The 20,358-nt window shown below is 41.5% G+C and overlaps 3 protein-coding genes across 8 annotated transcripts in view; 2 read left to right on the top strand and 1 right to left on the bottom strand.

Annotated features, from left to right (window-relative positions):
- Nucleotides 1–652: 652 nt before the first annotated feature.
- Nucleotides 653–5,639, top strand: C1qbp (complement C1q binding protein). The gene is made up of 6 exons (XM_046425004.2): nt 653–955; nt 1,502–1,652; nt 3,513–3,606; nt 4,639–4,734; nt 4,978–5,100; nt 5,238–5,639. Exons 1-6 carry the CDS (start codon nt 724–726, stop codon nt 5,385–5,387), a joined length of 846 nt encoding a protein of 281 aa, XP_046280960.1. The 5' UTR covers nt 653–723; the 3' UTR covers nt 5,388–5,639.
- Rpain (RPA interacting protein) lies at nt 5,524–13,927 on the bottom strand. 6 transcript variants are annotated; one of them, XM_046425006.2, is made up of 8 exons: nt 13,714–13,927; nt 12,363–12,533; nt 11,102–11,162; nt 9,084–9,195; nt 8,866–8,929; nt 7,663–7,803; nt 5,767–5,831; nt 5,524–5,673 (listed from the first exon to the last, which is right to left on the bottom strand). In XM_046425006.2, the coding sequence occupies exons 1-7, from the start codon at nt 13,792–13,794 to the stop codon at nt 5,802–5,804; spliced, it is 660 nt and encodes a 219-aa protein (XP_046280962.1). In that variant the 5' UTR covers nt 13,795–13,927; the 3' UTR covers nt 5,524–5,673; nt 5,767–5,801. The 6 variants fall into 6 exon arrangements, 5 of the variants coding, with proteins under 5 accessions (XP_046280962.1, XP_046280961.1, XP_046280963.1 ...); XM_046425005.2 differs by lacking the exons at nt 5,524–5,673; nt 5,767–5,831 and having other exon boundaries at nt 5,838–7,803; XR_009225007.1 differs by lacking the exons at nt 5,524–5,673; nt 5,767–5,831; nt 7,663–7,803 and adding an exon at nt 10,647–10,755 and having other exon boundaries at nt 8,893–8,929; nt 9,084–9,289.
- Nucleotides 13,928–14,181: 254 nt separating this feature from the next.
- Nup88 (nucleoporin 88) overlaps nt 14,182–20,358 on the top strand; it is a 29,546-nt gene continuing 23,369 nt past the window's right edge. Inside the window, exons 1-3 of the mRNA XM_046425002.2 lie at nt 14,182–14,683; nt 17,432–17,601; nt 18,310–18,435. Of these exons, the coding sequence (XP_046280958.1) occupies nt 14,381–14,683; nt 17,432–17,601; nt 18,310–18,435 (599 nt within the window). The 5' untranslated portion in view covers nt 14,182–14,380. The remainder of the gene's footprint in view (nt 14,684–17,431; nt 17,602–18,309; nt 18,436–20,358) is intronic.

Below are 20,358 nucleotides of genomic sequence, written 5' to 3'. Positions count from 1 at the left end.
CCGCTTTTAATATTTTATTTTGAGACAGGGGCTTGCTAAATTGCCCAAGCTGGTCTCCATTTTGTAGCTGAGATTACATACGTGGCCATATATATGCCTGTGGATCACTGGTTCTTACCTAAATCTGATTTAGGCCACGGCTTCTTGCCCCCAGAAAAATGTTCCATTAGAGTTAAGATGCAAAGTTGGATGCTGCGGAGAATGGTCACTGAAATTAATCATGGATCCCGCCCTTGAGGATGTCATCATCTGGGGTGGGTGAGGTGAAGCTGCCAGGTACAGTGCTGCTGCCAAAAGGATTGTGTTGAAAGGAGAAGCAGCAAAAGTGTTGGGTGAGTTCTGGTGAAAAGGATGAAGTTCCAGTAAGGCCACTTAAGGGAGGTAACCTTGGAGACTGGGGTGGTGGGAGTTGAAGTGACAAGAGCGTGTTCCACGAAGTCAGAAAGTCTGCCATGGTTTGAGAATAGTACATAGGAAGTTGAAGAGTAAGCAGCCACTGGATAGAGACAGGGCAAAGTCGCCTAAGAACAACTGCTCCGAACCAAGGACTCCCCGGAGGTCCCCAGCAGAGGGCGCGATCCCATCCCGTTGCCTTCGGTCTTCAGGGCGCAGAAGTCGGAAACACTCCCGGGAGAGGGCGGGGCTTCCGGCGCCGTGTTAGGTCACGGGGGCCTTGGCCGGGGTTGTCCTTTGCTCTCGCACGTGTCTGCTAGGTCTCTCGGGATGCTGCCTCTGCTGCGCTGTGTTCCCCGAGCCCTGGGCGCCGCCGTCGCCGGCCTCCGCACCGTTACGCCCGCCCTTCCTCTCCGGCAACTGCTGCAGCCGGCGCCGCGGCCGTGCGTCCGGCCCTTCGGACTGCTCTGCGTGCGAGCCGGGTCGGAGCGGCGGCCGGGCCTCCTGCAGCCTCCCGCGCCCTGCGGCTGCGGCTGCGGCTGCGGCGCGCTGCACACGGAAGGTGAGGTTCGCGCACCCGGGCATGGTCGTGGGAGCCCGGGAGGGAGAGAGCAGCACGGAGAGAACCCCCCTGAACAGACACGCGGGGCCGGGACACTTTCCCGTTGGTTGACGACCAGCGGGTTGAACTTGTGATCGCACCCTCCTCCCCCATTCACCAAGGGTTTCGTGGTTTTGTTTTTGTGTTGAAGTGGAAATAATATTAAATACTGGAGGATACTTTTATCTTTAGTTTCTCTTAGTCTCATTCTTCCTTTTTTTTAAATTTTTCATACCCTGGGGCGCTTTACCACCGTGTTAAGTCCTCATCACATCCTCAGTCCTTTTCACTTTTTGTTTTGAGACAGTCTCGCAGAGTTGCTGAGGCTGACCTCAAACAGATCATCCTGCTGGGCGTGTGCCACCACGCCCCGTTATCCTTAGTCTCTTGAAAATGGAACTTTGGGAAGGCCCAAAGTCGTGGTTGAAAATATGAAACTCAGGCTTTGTGGTGTTATTTAAACTAATTGACTTTTCTATTTTTGAATCATCTGTATTTCCTTTCTAGGAGACAAAGCTTTTGTAGAATTCCTGACGGATGAAATCAAGGAAGAAAAGAAAATCCAGAAGCATAAGTCCCTTCCCAAGATGTCTGGTGGTTGGGACCTGGAAGTGAACGGGACAGAAGCTAAATTAGTGCGGAAAGTTGCTGGGGAAAAGTAAGTATTGTTCTAGGGACTGGGGACTCCAAGTGATCAAATCCATGACCTTGCAGGACCTGTCCTGAACAATCCCCAACAGAGCCTTGGATTAGGCCCAGTACTTTGTTAACATGGTTTTCAAGAGAGGATTTGTTGGACCTTATGAGCTTGAGGTTGCTTATTCACTGAACACAAATCTGCTCTGGGCTGATTGTTAGGGATGCTGTGCCCTCCCTAAATTTATTTATGGCTTCTGCTTCTCTTTATTTTTGTGGTGCTGGGGATTGAATACAGGGCCTCACATATGTAAGCACTTGTTCTATCACCAAGTGCCCCTCCCCCAGAAAAAGTTTAAAATTTTGTCTTTATTTCCCCCCCAGTAGTAGGAGTTGAAACAGGGCCTTGTGCCTTCGATGCAAGTGCTTTGCCACTGAACTACACTTCCAGCCAAAAAGGGTTTATTTCCTTTTGTCACTTGTATTATTAGTTTCATCTTTAGGAAACCAGGGCCAGGTTGTGGAGATTTATGCTTGTTTTTTCTCTTAAAAGTTTTAGAGTTTTAGCTCTTATGTTTAGGTCTATGATCCATTTTGCATTAACTTTTCTGTGTGGTGTGAAGTAGGACTCTGATTCATTTTTGCCTATGGTATAGTGTTTTTTTTCTCCGTGCATATGTCAGTTGTATATTCTTAACTTCACCTACTGGTGACTACACCTGGGGCATTCTACCACTGAGTACATCCTTTTTTTTTTTTTTTTTTAAGATATTTTTAGCTGTAGGTGGACATAATACCTTTATTTTCTTTATTTTTATGTGGTGCTAAGGATTGAATCCAGTGCCTCATACATGCTAGGCAAGTGTTCTTTCTCTGAGCTACAACACCAGCACCCCTCCAGCCCTTTTTGTTTAAGATAGGGTCTTGCCGAGTTGATCAAACTTATGATTCTCCATCCTCAGCCCCCTGAGTCACTGGGATTATAAGTCATTTGCGTAGGGTTTTCATGACCAGTTTGGGGCCATTATAAATAATGCTCTGGTGAACATACTGCATTTCCATGCCCTGGAATTCAGCTTGATCAGCAGTGTTACAGATCAGAGATTTGTGGCAGAACCTCAAATTGCCATTCTTATAGGAAAGCAGCTTCATGGTAAGGAAACCAGTCAGTATGAATCCAGGGAGCAGCATTTAATGTACTCTTATATGGGGTGGGACCTGCTGGAGTAGCCCAGCACTTCGTTTCAGATCTCTTTATCACAGGAATTTTGACCCAAACATGATTTGCCAGGTCAGGATTCTTAACTCGTTATTAGTTGATGTTTCTGGCCTGTTTTGTAATTGTGAAGAATGAATTGATACTGCAGCATTTATTGTGATGCCACCTTCTCAGGGGCAGATTTTGGGATGGGGAAGTTTTTGAAGGGACTTCTGTTCCATCTCATCAGCTTCTCAGCTGCTCATCTCCAGTGGATACCTGGAAAGACTAGGGCAGGCAGTATTATGAGATGGCCAGTGGACATGTGGCATTGGGCCCTGGGATGCTTGCCTGATGGAAGTAGCCCAGGTATGACTGGGTTTGGTTGAGATAACAGGCCTTGCTAATTCTACCACCCCACTCCTTGTGCTTGGGACAGAACCCAGGGTTTCATACATAGTAGGCAAGTGTTCTACCATTGAACCACCCCCCCCCAGCCAGGGCCTAGTAATTTAACTTTGAGCCATTGGCACATGTAGGTAATTTGCCTGTTTGAGAGTTCTACAGATAAGATGTACAGCCACCTAGGATAGAGACATTGTTTCAATAAGCCTCCATACTTAACCTGTTCTATTACTCAGTTAAAAGTATACCTTGCTATTGTGTCTTCATTTGCCTTTCTAGGATTACTGTCACTTTCAACATTAACAATAGCATCCCACCAACATTTGATGGTGAGGAAGAGCCCTCACAAGGGCAGAAGGCTGAAGAACAGGAGGTAAGCCTGTGCTGTTAACCAGACTTTCCATCAGTTCTAACAGGCAAGAACAACTGGTTCTTTTTTCTTTTAATTTTTTCTCAATACTTGAAGACAGTGGACTTACAGAGCAACAGAGTCAATAGGTTCTGTCCAGTGTTAGCCCCTGGGTTTGTGGCCCCTCCTTTCCCAGGGGCTGAATACACTGCCAGGAGCCGGCTCAGGCTTCATAGTTAGGCCTGTTTTCTATTAATGGAAAGGAACTGAAACTTTTACTCCTTAAGGAATGTTCCTAACAGGTCTTAAGCTGGTAGTAAATACTGCCCATTTAACCAAGGTAGGAAAGCCGAGGGCCTCAGAGATTTTAACACTTGGTTAGGTGAGATCATTTCTTAGGTTGCTGGTTTTCTTTGTTGGATCTAGGTGGTGCTTTGTCTTGAGACATTTTAGGAAGTGGCCAACTAGTGAGAGGGCCCTGGGGTCTCCAGACTGTCTGTTTGAACAGTGCCGTCTTCTGGCCTACTATGGGAGCAGAGCTCTTGTGTGCTTGTCTTAGCTACCCTGAGTGGATTTTCCCTGACCTTGGACTGCTCCCAGGGTCACCATCAGAAAAGCTTCTGCTATTACTCAGCCAGTAGGGATAGCCATTTGACCAGAACCAGTGTGCCAGCCTTTGATCCTGGTCTGTAATACAGAAAGGATTCCTGAAACAACTAAACTGGAAAGAGTGTCTTAGAGCTTTGGGCCGTCTTTTCAGTGTGTCGGTGGAGAAAGAACAGGCCCAGGAAGGTTGAGGGACTAATCTAGATCTCAATTAACTGGTACCATTAACAGGAATTCAGATTTCTTATTAAACCCTATGTGTTTTTAAAAGTAGAGTGCTAACAGAAGTAAAACTCTTTGTAATACTGTGTTAAAGATCCTGGGCTCCTTATTTGAACACCATAGCATAGGACTATGAAAATGGCTAGATATCCTAATAGTGGTGGCCATCACTGAACTACCTGATGCCTTTGCAACAGTGACTTGTACTGACTTGTTTTTTTTCCCCAGCCTGAACTGACATCCACTCCGAATTTTGTGGTTGAAGTTACAAAGAGTGATGGCAAGAAAGCTCTTGTACTAGATTGTCACTATCCAGAGGATGAGGTATGTAAGCTGGAGTGACAGTCCCTTGGCACTCCCCCAGGCAAGGAGTGTGTCCTGGGATCTTTCTGGTCCTTTTAGTAGATACTTGTGAAACTTTCTAGACCAGCAAAGCAGGGAAAGATGTGGGGGTGAGGAGAGACAGTAGTTAGAACCTGGGAGTTTCAGGCTGCAAAGCCTTTCTTTGCCTGATTCTGGCTTTTCCTGGAGAACCCTTCAGTTTTCCTAAATGCTATTTCTTCTCAGATTGGACAAGAAGAGGAAGCCGAGAGTGACATTTTCTCTATTAAGGAAGTCAGCTTTCAGGCCACTGGCGAGTCAGAATGGAAAGACACTAACTACACACTGAACACAGATTCCCTGGACTGGGTGAGTTCTGGGTAGGATGGGGGTAATTACGCCTTGTAGGGGAGGGTCTCGGTTCAAGGACAAGAAGCAGCATTTTAATTAGTAAGCATTACTGATTGTTGTTGTACTTCTTTAAACTAATAAATGTTTCTTTATAGGCCTTGTATGACCACCTAATGGATTTCCTTGCGGACCGAGGGGTGGACAACACTTTTGCAGATGAGTTGGTGGAACTCAGCACAGCCCTGGAGCACCAGGAGTACATTAGTTTTCTTGAAGACCTCAAAAGTTTCGTCAAGAGCCAGTAGAGCAATCAGAGACACTTGAAGGCCTTAATATTATGATGAGCTTTGACCAGTGAACAAAAACTACCCTGACACCAGACTATGTGCTTTGAAGTGGTTATAATCCTAACATCATGGGGGAAAAATAAGCAAATTTAAATTATTGCTATCATGCTCTCATTTACTATTCATTTGGTAGTTTTCCTGTACAAACTATTATTTCTAGATTTTTGTATAACATAATGATGGACAATAAAATTCTTTGATCTCCTCCAAGGAAGTTTGTCTTTTCTATTTCTTCACCTTCAACCTGCATCAAAACACCAAAACAGACATGTTTGAAAAATTTTAATAAAAGATAAATTCTAAGTAAAAGATCTGTATATACAGGAAATCCTCTTACAGGATTTGAGGATTTGACATGAGTCCAGGTTGGCTCTAGAGGATCACAGCCCATGTATCACAAACCTAAATTTAAACAAAACAAGTTAGCATAAATTCAATCGTAATCCCACAAGCCTTCCCTCGATATCCCATAATATGATCAGTGAACATTCCTCGCTGGCTTGGCCCCACCACTACGCTAAGGAATCACATCTGTCCTTTACTTGACTCCATCGAGAATATATTTGGCTTTTTCTGAAAGATGCTATAACCCTAACAGATAGCTTGGAACATTCCATCCCCTGGCCAGTTTCACATTTTCATATCTCAGTCCAAGCCCTTGTCATAGACCACCATCTTTTCTACCCACACCTATTTACTTCTACCTCATCCCCATCTATGCTAAATGGCCCTACAGCCTGATCTCACTAGATCTACAAATCCAGGGAGAGGCACAGATGTATATTCAGTAATTAGGCAATCTTTTTGCTTTTTTTGTTTTTTGGAGACAAAAGAGTCTCAATAAGTGGCCCAGGTTGGTCTTGAACTCCTAGGCTCAAGGATCTTGCCTTAGCGTGCTGAGTAGCTGGAATTCTAGGGACATGCCACTGTCCTGGCTGGTTCCCTCTTAACTGTCATTCTTATCTCTCTAGCATTTGGCCTGAGACTTTCACACTCCAGGAGCTACTACAATCATCTGTGCAGGTGACTCACTAGTTCATTATCCTAAGAAGGCAAAAGTTGAGGCCATCTGACCCGTGCCTCTTCAGCTCTTCTTCCTCCATTTATATAAAGATTAAGCACCTATTTAGATGCTAGGCATTGGGAGTAAAATAAAGGTATGATCCTTGCCCTAAAGGACAAAAGACATATCAACAGGTAACTGTAGCCCTCACATTTCACAACTACACACTCTAGGTGAACTGGGCTGTGCAAAATGAAATAATCACAGAGACAGAAATACCTTTTTCTTTGGGTCCTGTGATGGCTCCTCTGACCTTAGGGGTCCATGGAAAGAGAGAGGAGCAAAGTTCTGAACCCTTTTTTATTGTGAAAAAGCCATGCAAATGAGGTAAGGGGTAGGATTACAAAGGAATAGCTCAATCCCTGCAGGTAGCAGGTGACCCCTACACCTGGAGCCATGCCTTGTGATTGGTCAGAGCCTCATGCTTCAGGACTGGAAGGCATGGTCATTCAGAGTGGCTCACCACGTGCAGCAGCATTAAGAGGGCTCATGGTATCAGGTACAGTTGGGATCCCATAAAAGACTGGCCAGTTTTATGTGAAGGGTTAGGTTTTACTGAGTATCTGGCATGCTGTAGTGTTCACTAATCCCGAAGTTCCCCTTGCCGGGAGGCCTAGAAGCTATAACATGTCATAGTGATGACTACTTCATTACATTGATTACTGTAAGAGACACTAGTTCTTATAAGAAGCTTAAGGTTTCAAGACAAATGACACCCATACCTACTTAGAGTCCTGTCCTTCACACATGAGTTACTACTTAGGGACCTAGAATCTGACCTTGTACCTCTATGAAGATTCTTGTTGAGAGACTAGCCTTATGCTGCTGTGCTGTGCTTCCTGTCCCATATCCATTTGCAGAGGTGGTGCCAGGATGGCTACCTGGGTTTTATGACCATGACCTGATCTGAGGAGTCCAAGACCACTGAAGCAGATCTAACGAGCAGACAGTGCAGCTGGACACCATGATCCTAGGCTGCCTCTTTGCTTTTCAGCAAATGAAAATGAATGACTGATCTTTTAGGTGAAGTTAACTTCACTTTCTATGAAGTAAATGCTTCAAAAAATAAACCATTAAACATTTACCTGTCTCTAAAGATTATTTCCACCAAAATGGGAATAAAAGAAACTGCTGATCTGCTCTTACCACTGGGTCCCATGGGAAGCTTACCAGACAGTACATGAGAAGACTGGGCTTTTCTTCTGTTCCATCAGTGACTGAAAATTCAGGGGTATGGGGACAATGTGTACTGTGGTCATTTACACTATCTTCTAAATAGGTACGAAGCTTCTGTTCTGACAATTCTGGAGACTGAAAAATAAAATTCAACTGCACCTAAGTTACGTGATTGTCAACAGGTTCAAAATAATTATTCCTCATGCCAACCAATGTAACTCTAGCTCAATTGCTGTGATTGGATTGATTCCTTGAAGCTTTAAAGACAGTCCTGGGCCTAAGACTGTGCGAAGATCTCCATATTTAACTGCCTCTCCAGTACTATCCATTCGGTCTTCAAAACACTGACTGCCACTCACAGCAGGAACATTCAGGAAGAGCAGGCTACTTTCTAACAACCTGCTTCTGCAGCCACTGGCTCAGTGTATTCTTACTAAGAATCAGCAGTGTCTGCTCCCAGATCTATTTGTGCTAACTGAACTTGCTACTGTATCTCTGAGATTTTACTTATGTAAACTAATGATACTGTATGAAAATAAAGTTTTATTTTTATGATAATAGAGTTTAGGAAACATTCAAAAGGATAAGTTGTTTAAAAAAAATCTGTTAAGTAAAAGAAAAATCCTAAAGTTCTATATTCAGCTTCTTGATCAACTTCAAAGGGATGAAACTGTACAACTTTAGACTAAGCAATATAGGAGTTGTTTTCAAAGTTGTTAGGAACTCACTATAAAATTATTCATTTTTATAATTTGCCATTTTAAGCAACTGCTCAATGAACTGGCAAACTTGCTGCCCCAGCATGTCTGAAAAGAGGGTTCCAAATGCATTTTAAGGTTACTGAGGTTTACATTCTAAATATTGGTGTCTTCATATACAGAAACTTTCTATGGAAGATCAGAGACAAGTGTTTCCAAACCTCTGTGATCACTCTATAGACTGGAAGCAGTGGTGGGAGACACACTGCCTACGGGGTGGGGGAGAAGGGGACAAAAGCCCTGATTTGTATGAAGTGTTTGCCAATTTCCATGCTGCATATGTTCTTCCCATGGCTGATGTGAGGCTACCAATCTGGTGTTGCTGAACACAAAATCAGGAAGAGATGTGTATATAAGCTTCAGCCCATGACTGAAGGTTCTTTAAAAAACAGATGTATTTGGAAAGAGATAGCACAAAACCTTTATGTGGAATACTTACATGAGATGGGATGTACAGGCCACATTGACACACAACCACACCATTTGTTATTCTCAGGTTGTACCTAGAATCAGAATTAGGATCTTCTATTATCATGGTGGTCAGACCTGGGCCCTCCGAACTTCTCATGCAACAAATTTTTGGCGGGGAGGGGGATCCCACTCACCTTGGAATGAGGGATGGGAACCAATAATGCTAAAAAATTTGAAGACTCTTACTTTGTACAAACAGGACAAATGAGGGGCTTCGCTTCCCACTCAGCCAGCATGATGCTGAGATACTGTTCATCAAACTGCAAGCTCTTCTCATACTCGCTGATAATGGACTGTTCTGCAAGGCAAAAGGCAGCAGGAGTGCCTCACCATGTTTTCCCGGGGATGTCCTGTATTTAATGCCAGGTTTCACCTTCAAAAGTCTCTTCCACCTAAGGTAAAGATTCAGGCAAAACTCAGGCTAACATCTTGTTGGATCTCCGCAGCCCCCATCTACCACCTCCTTGTGAGCACAGGAGATAAAGTAGGCTAAGGGACAAGGAGATAATTTTCACATATCTCTACAGGCCACAGGAGTAAAGGTGTGAAATGTCGGAGTCTCAAGAGCAAATGGAGAAAGCTGATACTTACAGAGCATTTACTTCTGACATTAGGCTCACTGTTAAGCCTCAAGTGATCAGTTTCTCAATGGCTGAGTACTCAGAACCTATGTTGTTCAGAATCTGTGTTGATTGATTCAGCAAAAGTACAACAGTACCTAATGTGTGCTAGTCACAGGGGCACAGAGATAAAAAAGATTGCTCTGCCCTTGATGAACTCACAATCCAGACTTTAGACACAGAAGCAACCAACTACGGCTGTGCTCATTTGTTTACATACTGTCTGTAACTGCTTTTCCATCACAACAGTAGAGAGTACTTGGGATAGCTGGCCTTTTATAGAAAGGTTGCTGACCCCTGTTTTAGAATGTTCCAACTGGCTGACGGTAGCACAGCACAGTAAAACCTTATCATTTTAGAATTTTTAGTTAAATATACTCTGAAAGAAAGATTTACTGGGTCATATGTTTCATCATTCAGACAGGTTCTGTAGGCAGGGGGAAGAGAGAATCAATTACAAAAAGAAGATAACTAAACTTTAAGAACTTCACAATCCAACTGAAGTCAATCATAACAGCTATCTTTTGCAGAGCACTTACTATGCTTTAAATGCTGCTTAAATCCTTTACATATATTAGTTTCTTCACTATAAATATCTTTATTTCAAAGGTGAAGGAACTGAGGGATGGGAAAATTAATTACTTTGCTCAGTTCCACACAATTTATAAGTGGTAAAGCTGAGAAATGTCTCTTTACGGTCTGGTTCAAGAATGTGTGCTCATGCATTACCATAATAATAGCTACTGATTACTGAAAGCTTTCTGCATGTCAGACATTGCTCTAAGTTCTCTACACATATTATTTAAGCCTTATGACAAACTTACAGGGCAGGCCTATCATCTCTATTTTACAGATGATAAAGATGAAACCTAGTCAAGATAAGACTATATGGAATAAAAGACAATTATATGAGGTGCTAAAATTATGTATTCTCCATAATGCTATGACATCTCAAGGAGTAATGTTCACAAGATCCTGGGGAATCAATAAAGAATGGATGAGAGAGATGGCATTTAAATTGGGTAAAGCAAGGGATGTGACCATGCACCACTCCACTGCATCCTGTAAAGTGACATGTTTACTATTAACCATTTTTTCTTTGTTTTATTTTTTTAATGAGGAGTCTTACTATATTGCCCAGGCTGGCTGGCCTCAAAGTCCTGGGCCCAAGCAATCATCCCATCTCAGCCTCTGGAGTAGATGGAACCACAGGTTCAGGACACTGCACCTGGCTAAACCTATTAATAAAGAGCAGGACAGAACAAATGTGGGAAGTGGATTCACAAAATTTTGCTTCCCAGCTCCACTGATTCATTAATTGTACAATCTGTGTGAGAACACCACTTTCTAATATAATAAGATCTTATAGGGTAGATAAAGGGAAAGCAATACCATAGAATGAAAAAAAGTTGTTAGCACAAAACAGCAAAGCCCAGCACCCTAGAGATTCTTATTATTAGGAAGACAGACAGTCAAAAATTCAGAGTAAAACCAAAGAATTCTAGACACTTGACTGAAGATAGTGATAGAAAAGGCCAGTACTAAGAGTGGTTAAATACAGGAAGGACCACTGCCTAGGGTTACCTTGATCAATCAGCTCCTGCTGGATTTCCTCTAGCACAGCCAAGTCCATTGGCAAGCTCAACTATAAAAGAAAGTGGAATCATCTTAAATTTGAATTATTAATCTGTCCCCAAACCCAACAGTAATTCATACTTAAAGGCTGGCTTAAGAACCCAGATTTGCTGGGCATGGTGGCACATGCCTATAAGCCCAGAAATTTAGAAGGCTGAGGCAGAAGGATCACAAGTTCAAGGCCAGTCTCAGCAACCTAGAGAGGTCCTAAGCCACTTAGCAAGACTTTATCTCAAAATAAATAAAAAGGGGTCAGAATGTAGTTTAGTGGTTAAGTGCCCCTGGCTTCAATCTCTAGTACCAAAAACAAAATAAGAAAACAGATTTACCTGAAAAATCAGTCCAGTCCTCCAACAGACTATGCTGAAAACTGGGTAATGTGGTCATGTTAAGTCATTGACAAATGATCAAACTAGCCAGTGATAAAATAACACTGTCAAATTTGGGGCAGACAGTATAGGGCTATAGTTAAATATATGTTCTCCCAAGGTTATATAACCAGGAAGAGTTCTTAGTCTTTATAAGCCTCAGTTTTGACCTCTGTAAAGTGGGAATAAAACCCACCCAAGAGGACTATCATGAGTAGTAACTGTGGTGATGTAAGGCAAGCCACTGAACAGTGCCTTCCTATAATATAGTGCCTTGATAGTTTCAAAGCAGTTTCGGAGTTTTTTTCATATAGTCCTTACAATATTGACATTATTTTCTTCATTTTATAAATGTAAAAGCTAAAGCTCAAAGAGAGAGAAGTTAAGAGTCAGTAGCAAAACCAGAATTAGGATTCCTGAACTCCTGACCTCCAATCTAGTACTCTTCCTGATACACCATAAACGATTTCCTATTCATATTCAGTTTCCAACTTTGGCTGAGACTGTAATCAGAATGTTCCTAGAGACTTTTAAGAAGTCAAATTCCTAGTTCATGCCTAATTAATCAAAATTCCCAAGAGTGGAGACAAAAATTTCTTTACAGTTTCATAAGTGATTATGTTGCAAGTATATAGCAGGTCTACAGTCTAGTATTTAGGAACCACTGACCTAGAATAATTTAATGTTAAAGGCAGAAGAGCCTGGATCAAAGGCTGTTAGAATTCAAATTAGGGGTTGGAGAGTCAGTGGGTTTAGAGGGAATGCATAAATAGGTACAAAGAAGACACTAGGATTTCTTCATGGTGCAACTCCTTCTCTGAAAACACTTATCCAAGCCTGACCTGAGCCAAAGCCTCTGGACAGTACTCGCTTGACTGCAAAGACTTCCATTCTTCTTCCATCACCTCTTGCACTAGAAGGGCATTCTGACCTCTCCCTGGCATACTGCTCCCAATCTGGCGGTAACTGTTCAGGAGCCTGTCCCGGCTGTTTCTCATTCTCTCCAGGCATCCCTTGGAAAAAGCAGCAAGATGGGGGGAAATCAATTCCATAAAAAAAAAACAAAAACAAAAAAAAAACCTCAGATTACTTGACAAAATGTTAAAGAAAATTTATAGACACAAAATTTCCATTATACTCCTAACTACTGTTATTTTTGCATATCCTTGTCCAGTCCTTAATCGCATGTAGATGAGTAAAATTATAATACTTTGTTCACATATTTCCAGATCACCATATTTCATATTCTATCTTCAATGCCAAGTATGTAGCAGGTCTACAATCTAGTATTTAGGAACCACTGACCTAGAATAATTTAATGTTATTTAATGTTATCCTTAACGATTGGGTGCATAATATCTTATTTACTATCCTATTAGAGGACATTTATATTGCTTTCAAATTCTTGCTACTTTAGAGGTGGCTATGGTAACAATGTTTCTCAACTCAAGGTGATTTTATTCACCAGGGTACATGTGACAAGGCCTGGGTGATATTTTTGGTTGTCACAACTCTTGTGGTAAGACCATAATAATATTTAATGGGCTAGAGGCCAGGGATACTACATTTAAAAATTTTACAAAGTACAGAACAGCCCTACACAATAAAAACTATCTCTCTCAAAATGTCAACAGCCACGGTTGAGAAACAAAATTTTTCTAATATCAGATTATTTTCCTGGAATATACACACTTGGAGAGGCAGTATCTTACTAGGGACTATGTTGTCTAAAGAAGAGGACAGAACTGAGGAGAGTTAACAATACAAACTTGGCAACAAACTCTTCTGACTCCTCTCTAGAATAAAAACAATTTCTACCTCACATGTCAAAACTATACAAAGTGCTTCTTTCCGTGTCCAATTAATAATAGGGGATGGTGTTATTGTAGAGGTGAGGAGAGTGCGATCACGATCACACTTCAAGTTTTGAAACTGGCCAGAATTCAAAAAGCAAAGCTTAGAGAGTCTGAGCCCACACAGGGTAATCCCACACCCGTCGGGCCAAAAACCCGGGAAGGGGCAGGCGGTGACCAAGACCCAGGAAGCAGCAGGAAGTTTGGGTTCCGGGTCCACCTCCACTGGCCAGGGGCTCTAGGCACCTGCCTCATAGAGCATTGAAGAGTTGAAGGCACAGAGGACAACGGCCCTTGGGATGGATTCAAGGAGTGACCATGGCCCAAACCCCACACTCACCTGCCTGAAAGCCTCTTTCCAGGACGCCGAGCCCACCTGTTTGTACAGCGAGCGTCGCCGAGATCCAGCAGGTTCTGCCATCTCTTAGAGGGAGTCGGTGCCAATTGCCCCGCCCCTGGGAACGCGCATAGACCTCTGGGAGTTATAGTTTCTGTAGAAGATCGCGCGTGGATAGCAAGGAATTCTGGGAAGTGTTTTACAGATCAGCCCCACGCGAGACTGATTTGGACCATCTAAGGGTAGGTAGGTGGATGAAGAAGTGTCGTTTATGAAGTCAAGCCAATCTGGACTAAGAGCGGTAAGTCCTGAAGGAAAGTTCTGGATGCCTGGGTTTACCCGTATGGAGGTGTTCGAGATGCAATGACATACGCAGACCTCCGTCTTTACCTCCGAGCAGAGAACCAAGGCTGACTCTAAAGAAGCACTGTTCTATTCACCTTGGCCCGCCCACTTTGACTTCTTAATGAATACCAACCTGGCAATTGGCTTGCCCTTGAAGATGCCCTTGCTTGATAGGCTAGTTCTCCTAAGTCCCGCCCCTAGCGCTAAAGTCGTGTTTCTGGGCTTCCTGTTCGATGATTGGCTGAAGCAATGGATGGCTAGCCGAGGATAGGCTGTGCTCAGCGGCGGGTCAAGCAACTGTATCGAGGAAAGCAGTTGGGTCAAGATGGCGACTGCCGAGGGGCCGGTAGGCGACGGTGATCTGTGGCAGACCTGGCTTCCTAATCACGTTGTGTTTTTGCGGCTCCGGGAGGGACTGAAGAACCAGAGCCCAACAGACTCTGAGAAACCGGCTTCTTCATTATTGCCCTCATCGCCGCCTTTGCCGCCGCAGTTGCTGACGAGAAACCTGATCTTCGGCCTCGGCGGAGAGCTCTTCCTGTGGGACGGAGAAGGCAGTTCCTTCTTAGTGGTTCGCCTCCGAGGCCTCGTCGGTGGTAGTGAGGAGCCTTCGCTCTCCCAGTACCAGGTACGGCCTGGCCATCTTGAACGAGACCCTCGGTCGGGATCTGAACTTGTTTTTGTGTTTCGTTCTCATCTTGGCTGTTTTTCATCTTCTGGTGGGTGTGCTGTGCTGTTCGGGGACAACCCACTTCAAGCGGAAAAGCCCTTTCTATCCAGCATGTTTATTGACTCCTACCCTGCCCGACACTTGGCGGAACTCACGCTGTTCGGTGCTTGTGTTCCGGGGGTCTGGGAGGGAAGGGAGGACCGTGGAATACTTAATAAAACGTCGGTGATGGTTAAGTACTCTGAAGAAAACCAGTAGGGTAAAGGGATAGAGAATGTGTGGCGGAGTGGCTATTTTTAGAGGTTGTTCTAGAGAACCGTATTTTGTGTCGCGACACTCAAATGGGTATAATCATAACTTTCTCTTGGGTTGTGAGCATTGCCAAGATAGTGGAGTTGAAAGCAAGTTTCAAGCCTGAGATGGAGGAACTAATTTTTAATTATTATTTCCTTTTAGTAAATTAGTTCATTCCCCAAATTGGAAATTTTTGGTATCGCCAGTAGCGCGTGAAAGTGAGTGTGATCGGAAAGTATGCCAGACTTGCAGGGATCAAACATCGCTTTGTGTAGATGTTTATTTGTAGGAAATTGGCCCTCCCTTTTCATTTTAAAAGTAAGTGTGGCAACCATTTTAGTGAATAACATCTGTTACGTGTCATGGACTAATTCTTTTTGAAAGGTGATTTGATTTTAACAAGCTACTACTAATGCTTCTGCAGTTTTCAAACAAAGTCAAGAGTCTAGAATCTGTTTACTGTAAAACTTAAGTTAAGAATAATTATTAGGTGTTCAGCACCCAATTTTTTTCTTTTCTTTTTTCTTTACCCTCTTTTTTAAGAGATGGGGACTTTGTATGTTGCACAGGCTGGCCCTCAATTCCTGGTCTCAGATGATCCTCTCAGCTTCCCAAGTAGCTGGGACCACAGGTGCACACCATTGCATCTGGATCCAGCACACAGTATTATCATAGCATTCTGTATGCTATGTAGCATTTTGCACAGTAAACTATTAAAATTATTTATTTATTGTCTTTCTAGACCACAAAATTGGGAGTGTGTGTATTTGTGTGTGTGTGTGTCTACCCTAACTCATTTTTGTTTCCCCAGCGCATGACAGTGCCTGGAATATGTAAGCTCTCAGTAAATACTAGTGACCATCTTCAAAACCTTCAGACTTCTAGAATCTCAAAAACTCAAGGTTAAAAAGAAAGCAGTTATCATGCATTATAACATTGAATATTAATAAAAGCATGAGTAGTGACTTTAAGAACAACAATAACAAAAACTTAGTTTCTGGGATTGTTACAAATAAACTAATGTGATCAGATATGTATCAGAAGCAAGGTTTCAATCCTCTGTTTGGTTTGAGTTTCAGTCAAAATCAAGTAGAAAGAAGTTGGGGATTGAATATATAGAGAACAGAAGGAAAGAACCTCTGATGAGAAAAAAAGTCAATGTGTTTAGAAACAGCAAAGGCAGCTAAAAGACACATGCTTACAGACATCCATAACAATAAGTAGAAGTCTCATATTTTGGAACAGTCTGATCTAAAATGATTTTGACTTAGGATGTTTCTCTAAACATAAAAAAGGCGACATATTGGCAGTCTCATAATTTTATAACTGAAAGTAGAAAGAAAATGGGGATCTGAGGTAGTTATGAGAGAAAAAATGGAAAGTACCAATAGAAAAAGTGAATTTTTTGAGGACATATACCAAGACAAATAACTTATTGGAACCCCCTTAAAATATCGTGTCTCATCTTTTCTATATCAGCATTAAAGCAGCATTCTGCTTGCTGCAAAAGTTCTTGAAACCATTTTATTGTATTATAATAGTTATTTATTAATACTTCTGAGTTTATTTTGTCTACTCATTAAATACACACACACATATATATATACACACACGCATATATATACACACACACACACATATATATATTGGAGGGGTACTGGGGATTGAACCCAGGGGGTGCTTAATCACTGAATCATATCCTGAGCCCAGTTTTTATTTTATTTTGAGACATGGTCTCATAAGTTGCACTAAGCACATATTGAAAGTCTATGATGTGCCACATGCTAAGCTAGGATACAGAGAAGAGTGGCACATTTCAAGTAATCCATAGTTATATGTGTGAATTGAGCAAGTAAAAAAGTCAGTTAGAATGCAGAATAGTGGAATTATCCAGAAGGAACTGTGAAACTACAGAAAAGATACATTTATTCTTGCTCATAAGATCAGGAATATTTTCTTGGGGAGAAAAAGGCATAGAAGCCCAGTTTCTGAGAATGTGCTAAGTCTTGTTAGCTGGCTAATAAGAAAAGTGGCACTGTAGCAAGAGGAACGGTTGCACCAAAACAAAGAGGCATAATCATGGTTTCCCAGAAATACAGATTCATCTGATTGGTGTAAAGAACAAGTGGGGAATGGTGGAATTTGAAACTGGAGTTGTAGGTGTAGGTTGAGGCTTGAAAAATTAGGTGTAATAGTCTTTAATTATCATAAAGTGGGGAAATCTGATGCATTTGTTTATTATTTCAGTCTAAATGACTAAAAATGTTTCATCAACCCAAGTGTTGGTACTTACCCGGAATGCTTTGTTGTCCTATAATTATAGAAAATTAGAGCATTATAGTGGTTTCAAATGTCTACCATGTATATTTACATTAAAAATAACTATGTTGACCAATTTGCTTTAATTTTCAGAGATTACTTTGCATAAATCCACCTGTTTTTGAAATTTATCAAGTCTTGTTAAGTCCAACCCAACATCATGTAGCACTCATCGGAATAAAAGGACTTATGGTATTAGAATTACCTAAAAGATGGGGGAAGAATTCTGAATTTGAAGGTGGAAAAGCAACAGTGAATTGTAGGTAAGTTGTATGTCTACATAATTTGTTATACGTACAGAGAATTATTCAATATCAGGGATTCTTAAAGTATGGTTAGTATGTTACTGTTGAACCTGACCATTCCTTATGGTCTTCAGACTGGCTTCTGTGATATGAATGCTTATAGTATATGTGTGGTTATTCTTTTATTCTGCTTGAATTGTCACATTTCTGTCTTATTGGAAGTTAGGCTATGTTTTGAATTTGTTAGAAATATGATCTTTAAAAAGCACATATTGTCTAGGAGCCAGAAGTTTGCTTAGATGTTTATTTTTATATATAATTTCTTTTTGAAAAAATAAAGAAAAATGAAGATCTGAATGATTACTGAAAAGAATATAAGGTGGAGACCTTTTATTAGCTCTATAGTATATAAGTGAAATCCCTTTGTATATTTTCTAGATCTGATTCCTAAATTTCAAAATAATAATGATAATTTCTTACTAATAAAAAGATCAGATCAGATACTGTTTTGAAAAATGTTTGTAAAGCACTGATAAAATATGCTACAATTGAGAAAATGCTTTTATTTCAATTCTGTAATATTGATTGAATAAGTGCTTTGAATGCTGTCTCCTCAAGATTTAACAGAAAAATTTGAAGGAAAGAAAAACAGTGAATATTAAAATAGATTATTGTTTCATCCATGTTCTAAAAATATTTTTGAGAAATTTGTTATCTTTATTTTAGCACCACTCCAATTGCTGAGAGATTTTTCACCAGTTCTACCTCTCTGACTCTAAAGCATGCTGCCTGGTATCCAAGTGAAATGCTAGATCCTCACATAGTGCTGTTAACATCAGACAATTTAATAAGGTAAATTTTCTTTTTACCTCTCTTGTACCTTTGCAAGTGTGAAGGCTCTTTTTCACTTTGCTCATTCACAGCTCAGGTTTACACTAAATGAGTCACTGGATGTTCGAATGCTTTTATTTGATGGCTATTGTAACTCATTCTCATTCATAAGAATTGCCAAACTGCTTTCCCTAAGTTACATGCTTTAATTTCTGCTGTTCCTTCTCAACTAGTCTTCCTGCCTCCAGTATCTCTGTTCCTATTCCTTCCTATAAGTACTGTTTTCCCCAAACTTTTTATCATGTCACCCTTTGGTGATAGTGTATCACAGGGGAAAGAGAATATAAGTAGAAATGAGAAATTTGAATCTTTCCTCCACAGCCACTTCTATTATCTTTGAGATCTTAAGCTTCTTTTGGAGGCAAAGGGGCTTAGTTTCCAATTTTTAAAATGAGCAGATTTGATTTGATAATTTCTGAAGCCCCTTCCAAGCTTTGTACTCTGTGATTAAATGCTCTATCCCCACTCAGTTAACTTTCTGGATCTGTCTTTTGTAAAAAGTTTTATCAGGAGAACTCAACTCAACAGAGGTATAAATATCTCCAGTTATATTTTTTTTCCTAATCACTGCTTTTTACCTGTTCTCTACCAAATCTTGCTTCCCTGCGGAATGGTTGACCCCCTTAATAGCATCTTATACAGATTCCTTGGCTTTCTGGTTACTTTTAATTACTAAAACTTAGTGTGTCTCATTTAAAGCTCTACTTGTGAAGTCAGTTTTCAAAACCATTATCCAAGACCCTTCATAGGTCAGACCTATGTCTGGAGGGACCTGAAATGATTAGAGAGGGTGTGCTCCTTTTTCATAATTTCACTCCACACAGTGAAGTGTAGAGATTGAGGCTGCCTCCTCTTTCTTCTTTTCTTCAGAGTGGGGATAGAGAGGGTGAGTGGGTGAGGCAGAGATCTTACCTGACTGATTGCTTTCAGGGAAGGGCAGGTATTCCTGATCTTGGTTTAATTTATTGCATCTGTTGCTTATTATCTCTAATGATATGGTAATCTGCACAGATGGGGTGTTTTGGGGGCCCAGTGTTTAACTGTTAGCTACCTCCATCACTGAGGAGATCTCTCTCCCATGGCTTCTGTCAGCTATCCATGCCCTAAACCCTCTCTGAAGATGGAGCATTTGCAAACTTGATATCTCCTGTGCCTTATCACCTGCTGTGGTCTTTTATATGGAGCAGAAGTCTCTTCTCTGCCTTCCAAGGGCTGCAGAGAACTGGATGTACTATACCATAATCCTTTCTTAGGCTGCTCTAGCATACCTTCTTTAGAAATTTCCAGATAAATACTTAAAGTATATGCATGCTCTTAGACCCTTGGATGTAACAGGAGATTCATCCTAGAATTTCCTTGATGGCTTATAGATTTCTGCAACTTACCTTGCATTCAGGTAAGCACCATTCTCCCTTATTATAAGTACCTCCAGATCTGCCTGGTCCTTCTCTAAGAGCCTTCCTTGCTCACCCATTTGGCTTTGAAGTTGAAGGTAAAGAAAGGGGGGAAGGGAAACTGCCCCATTACAAACATGATTCTGTAATCCCAAGAACTCTTAGACACTTTCTCTTCTTAACCTTCTTGTTATATATGCTGGGAAAATGGTAGTGAGATAGCATAGGTCTCGTCCTTACTTCCTCATGTTAACTCATGTTAAGCTTTAAAGGAAGTATCTGGTCCCATTTCTTTCTTCTTTTTTTTAGGTACTGGGGTATTGAACCCAGCCAAAGGTACTTTACCACTGAGCCAAATCCCTAGCCCTTATTATTTTTTAATTTTAAATCAGGGTCTCATTAAGTTGTTTAGAGCCTTGCTTAGTTGCTGAGGCTGACCTCGAACTTGTGATCCTCCTACCTCAGCCTCTTGAGTGTCTGGGATTACCCT

This window comes from Marmota monax, unplaced genomic scaffold (genome assembly GCF_021218885.2).
Source record: "Marmota monax isolate L192 unplaced genomic scaffold, Marmota_monax_Labrador192_F-V1.1 WCK01_AAM20220418_F8-fsc00218, whole genome shotgun sequence".
Taxonomy (NCBI): Eukaryota; Metazoa; Chordata; class Mammalia; order Rodentia; family Sciuridae; genus Marmota; species Marmota monax.
Note: the sequence above shows the minus strand (reverse complement) of the source record. Positions and strands in the feature narration are given on the sequence as shown.

Bases quoted from the DNA above. Each gene is read 5' to 3' on its own strand.
- C1qbp (XM_046425004.2), top strand. From the start codon at position 724: ATGCTGCCTCTGCTGCGCTGTGTTCCCCGAGCCCTGGGCGCCGCCGTC. The intron at 1,653-3,512 runs GTAAGTATTGTT...TTGCCTTTCTAG, and splicing joins CGGAAAGTTGCTGGGGAAAA to GATTACTGTCACTTTCAACA. The intron at 3,607-4,638 runs GTAAGCCTGTGC...TTTTTTCCCCAG, and splicing joins AGAAGGCTGAAGAACAGGAG to CCTGAACTGACATCCACTCC.
- Rpain (XM_046425005.2), bottom strand. From the start codon at position 13,794: ATGGCAGAACCTGCTGGATCTCGGCGACGCTCGCTGTACAAACAGGTG. The intron at 9,196-11,101 runs GTAACCCTAGGC...TTTGCCTTGCAG, and splicing joins GCAGGAGCTGATTGATCAAG to AACAGTCCATTATCAGCGAG. The intron at 8,930-9,083 runs GTAAGAGTCTTC...TTCTGATTCTAG, and splicing joins ATTTGTCCTGTTTGTACAAA to GTACAACCTGAGAATAACAA.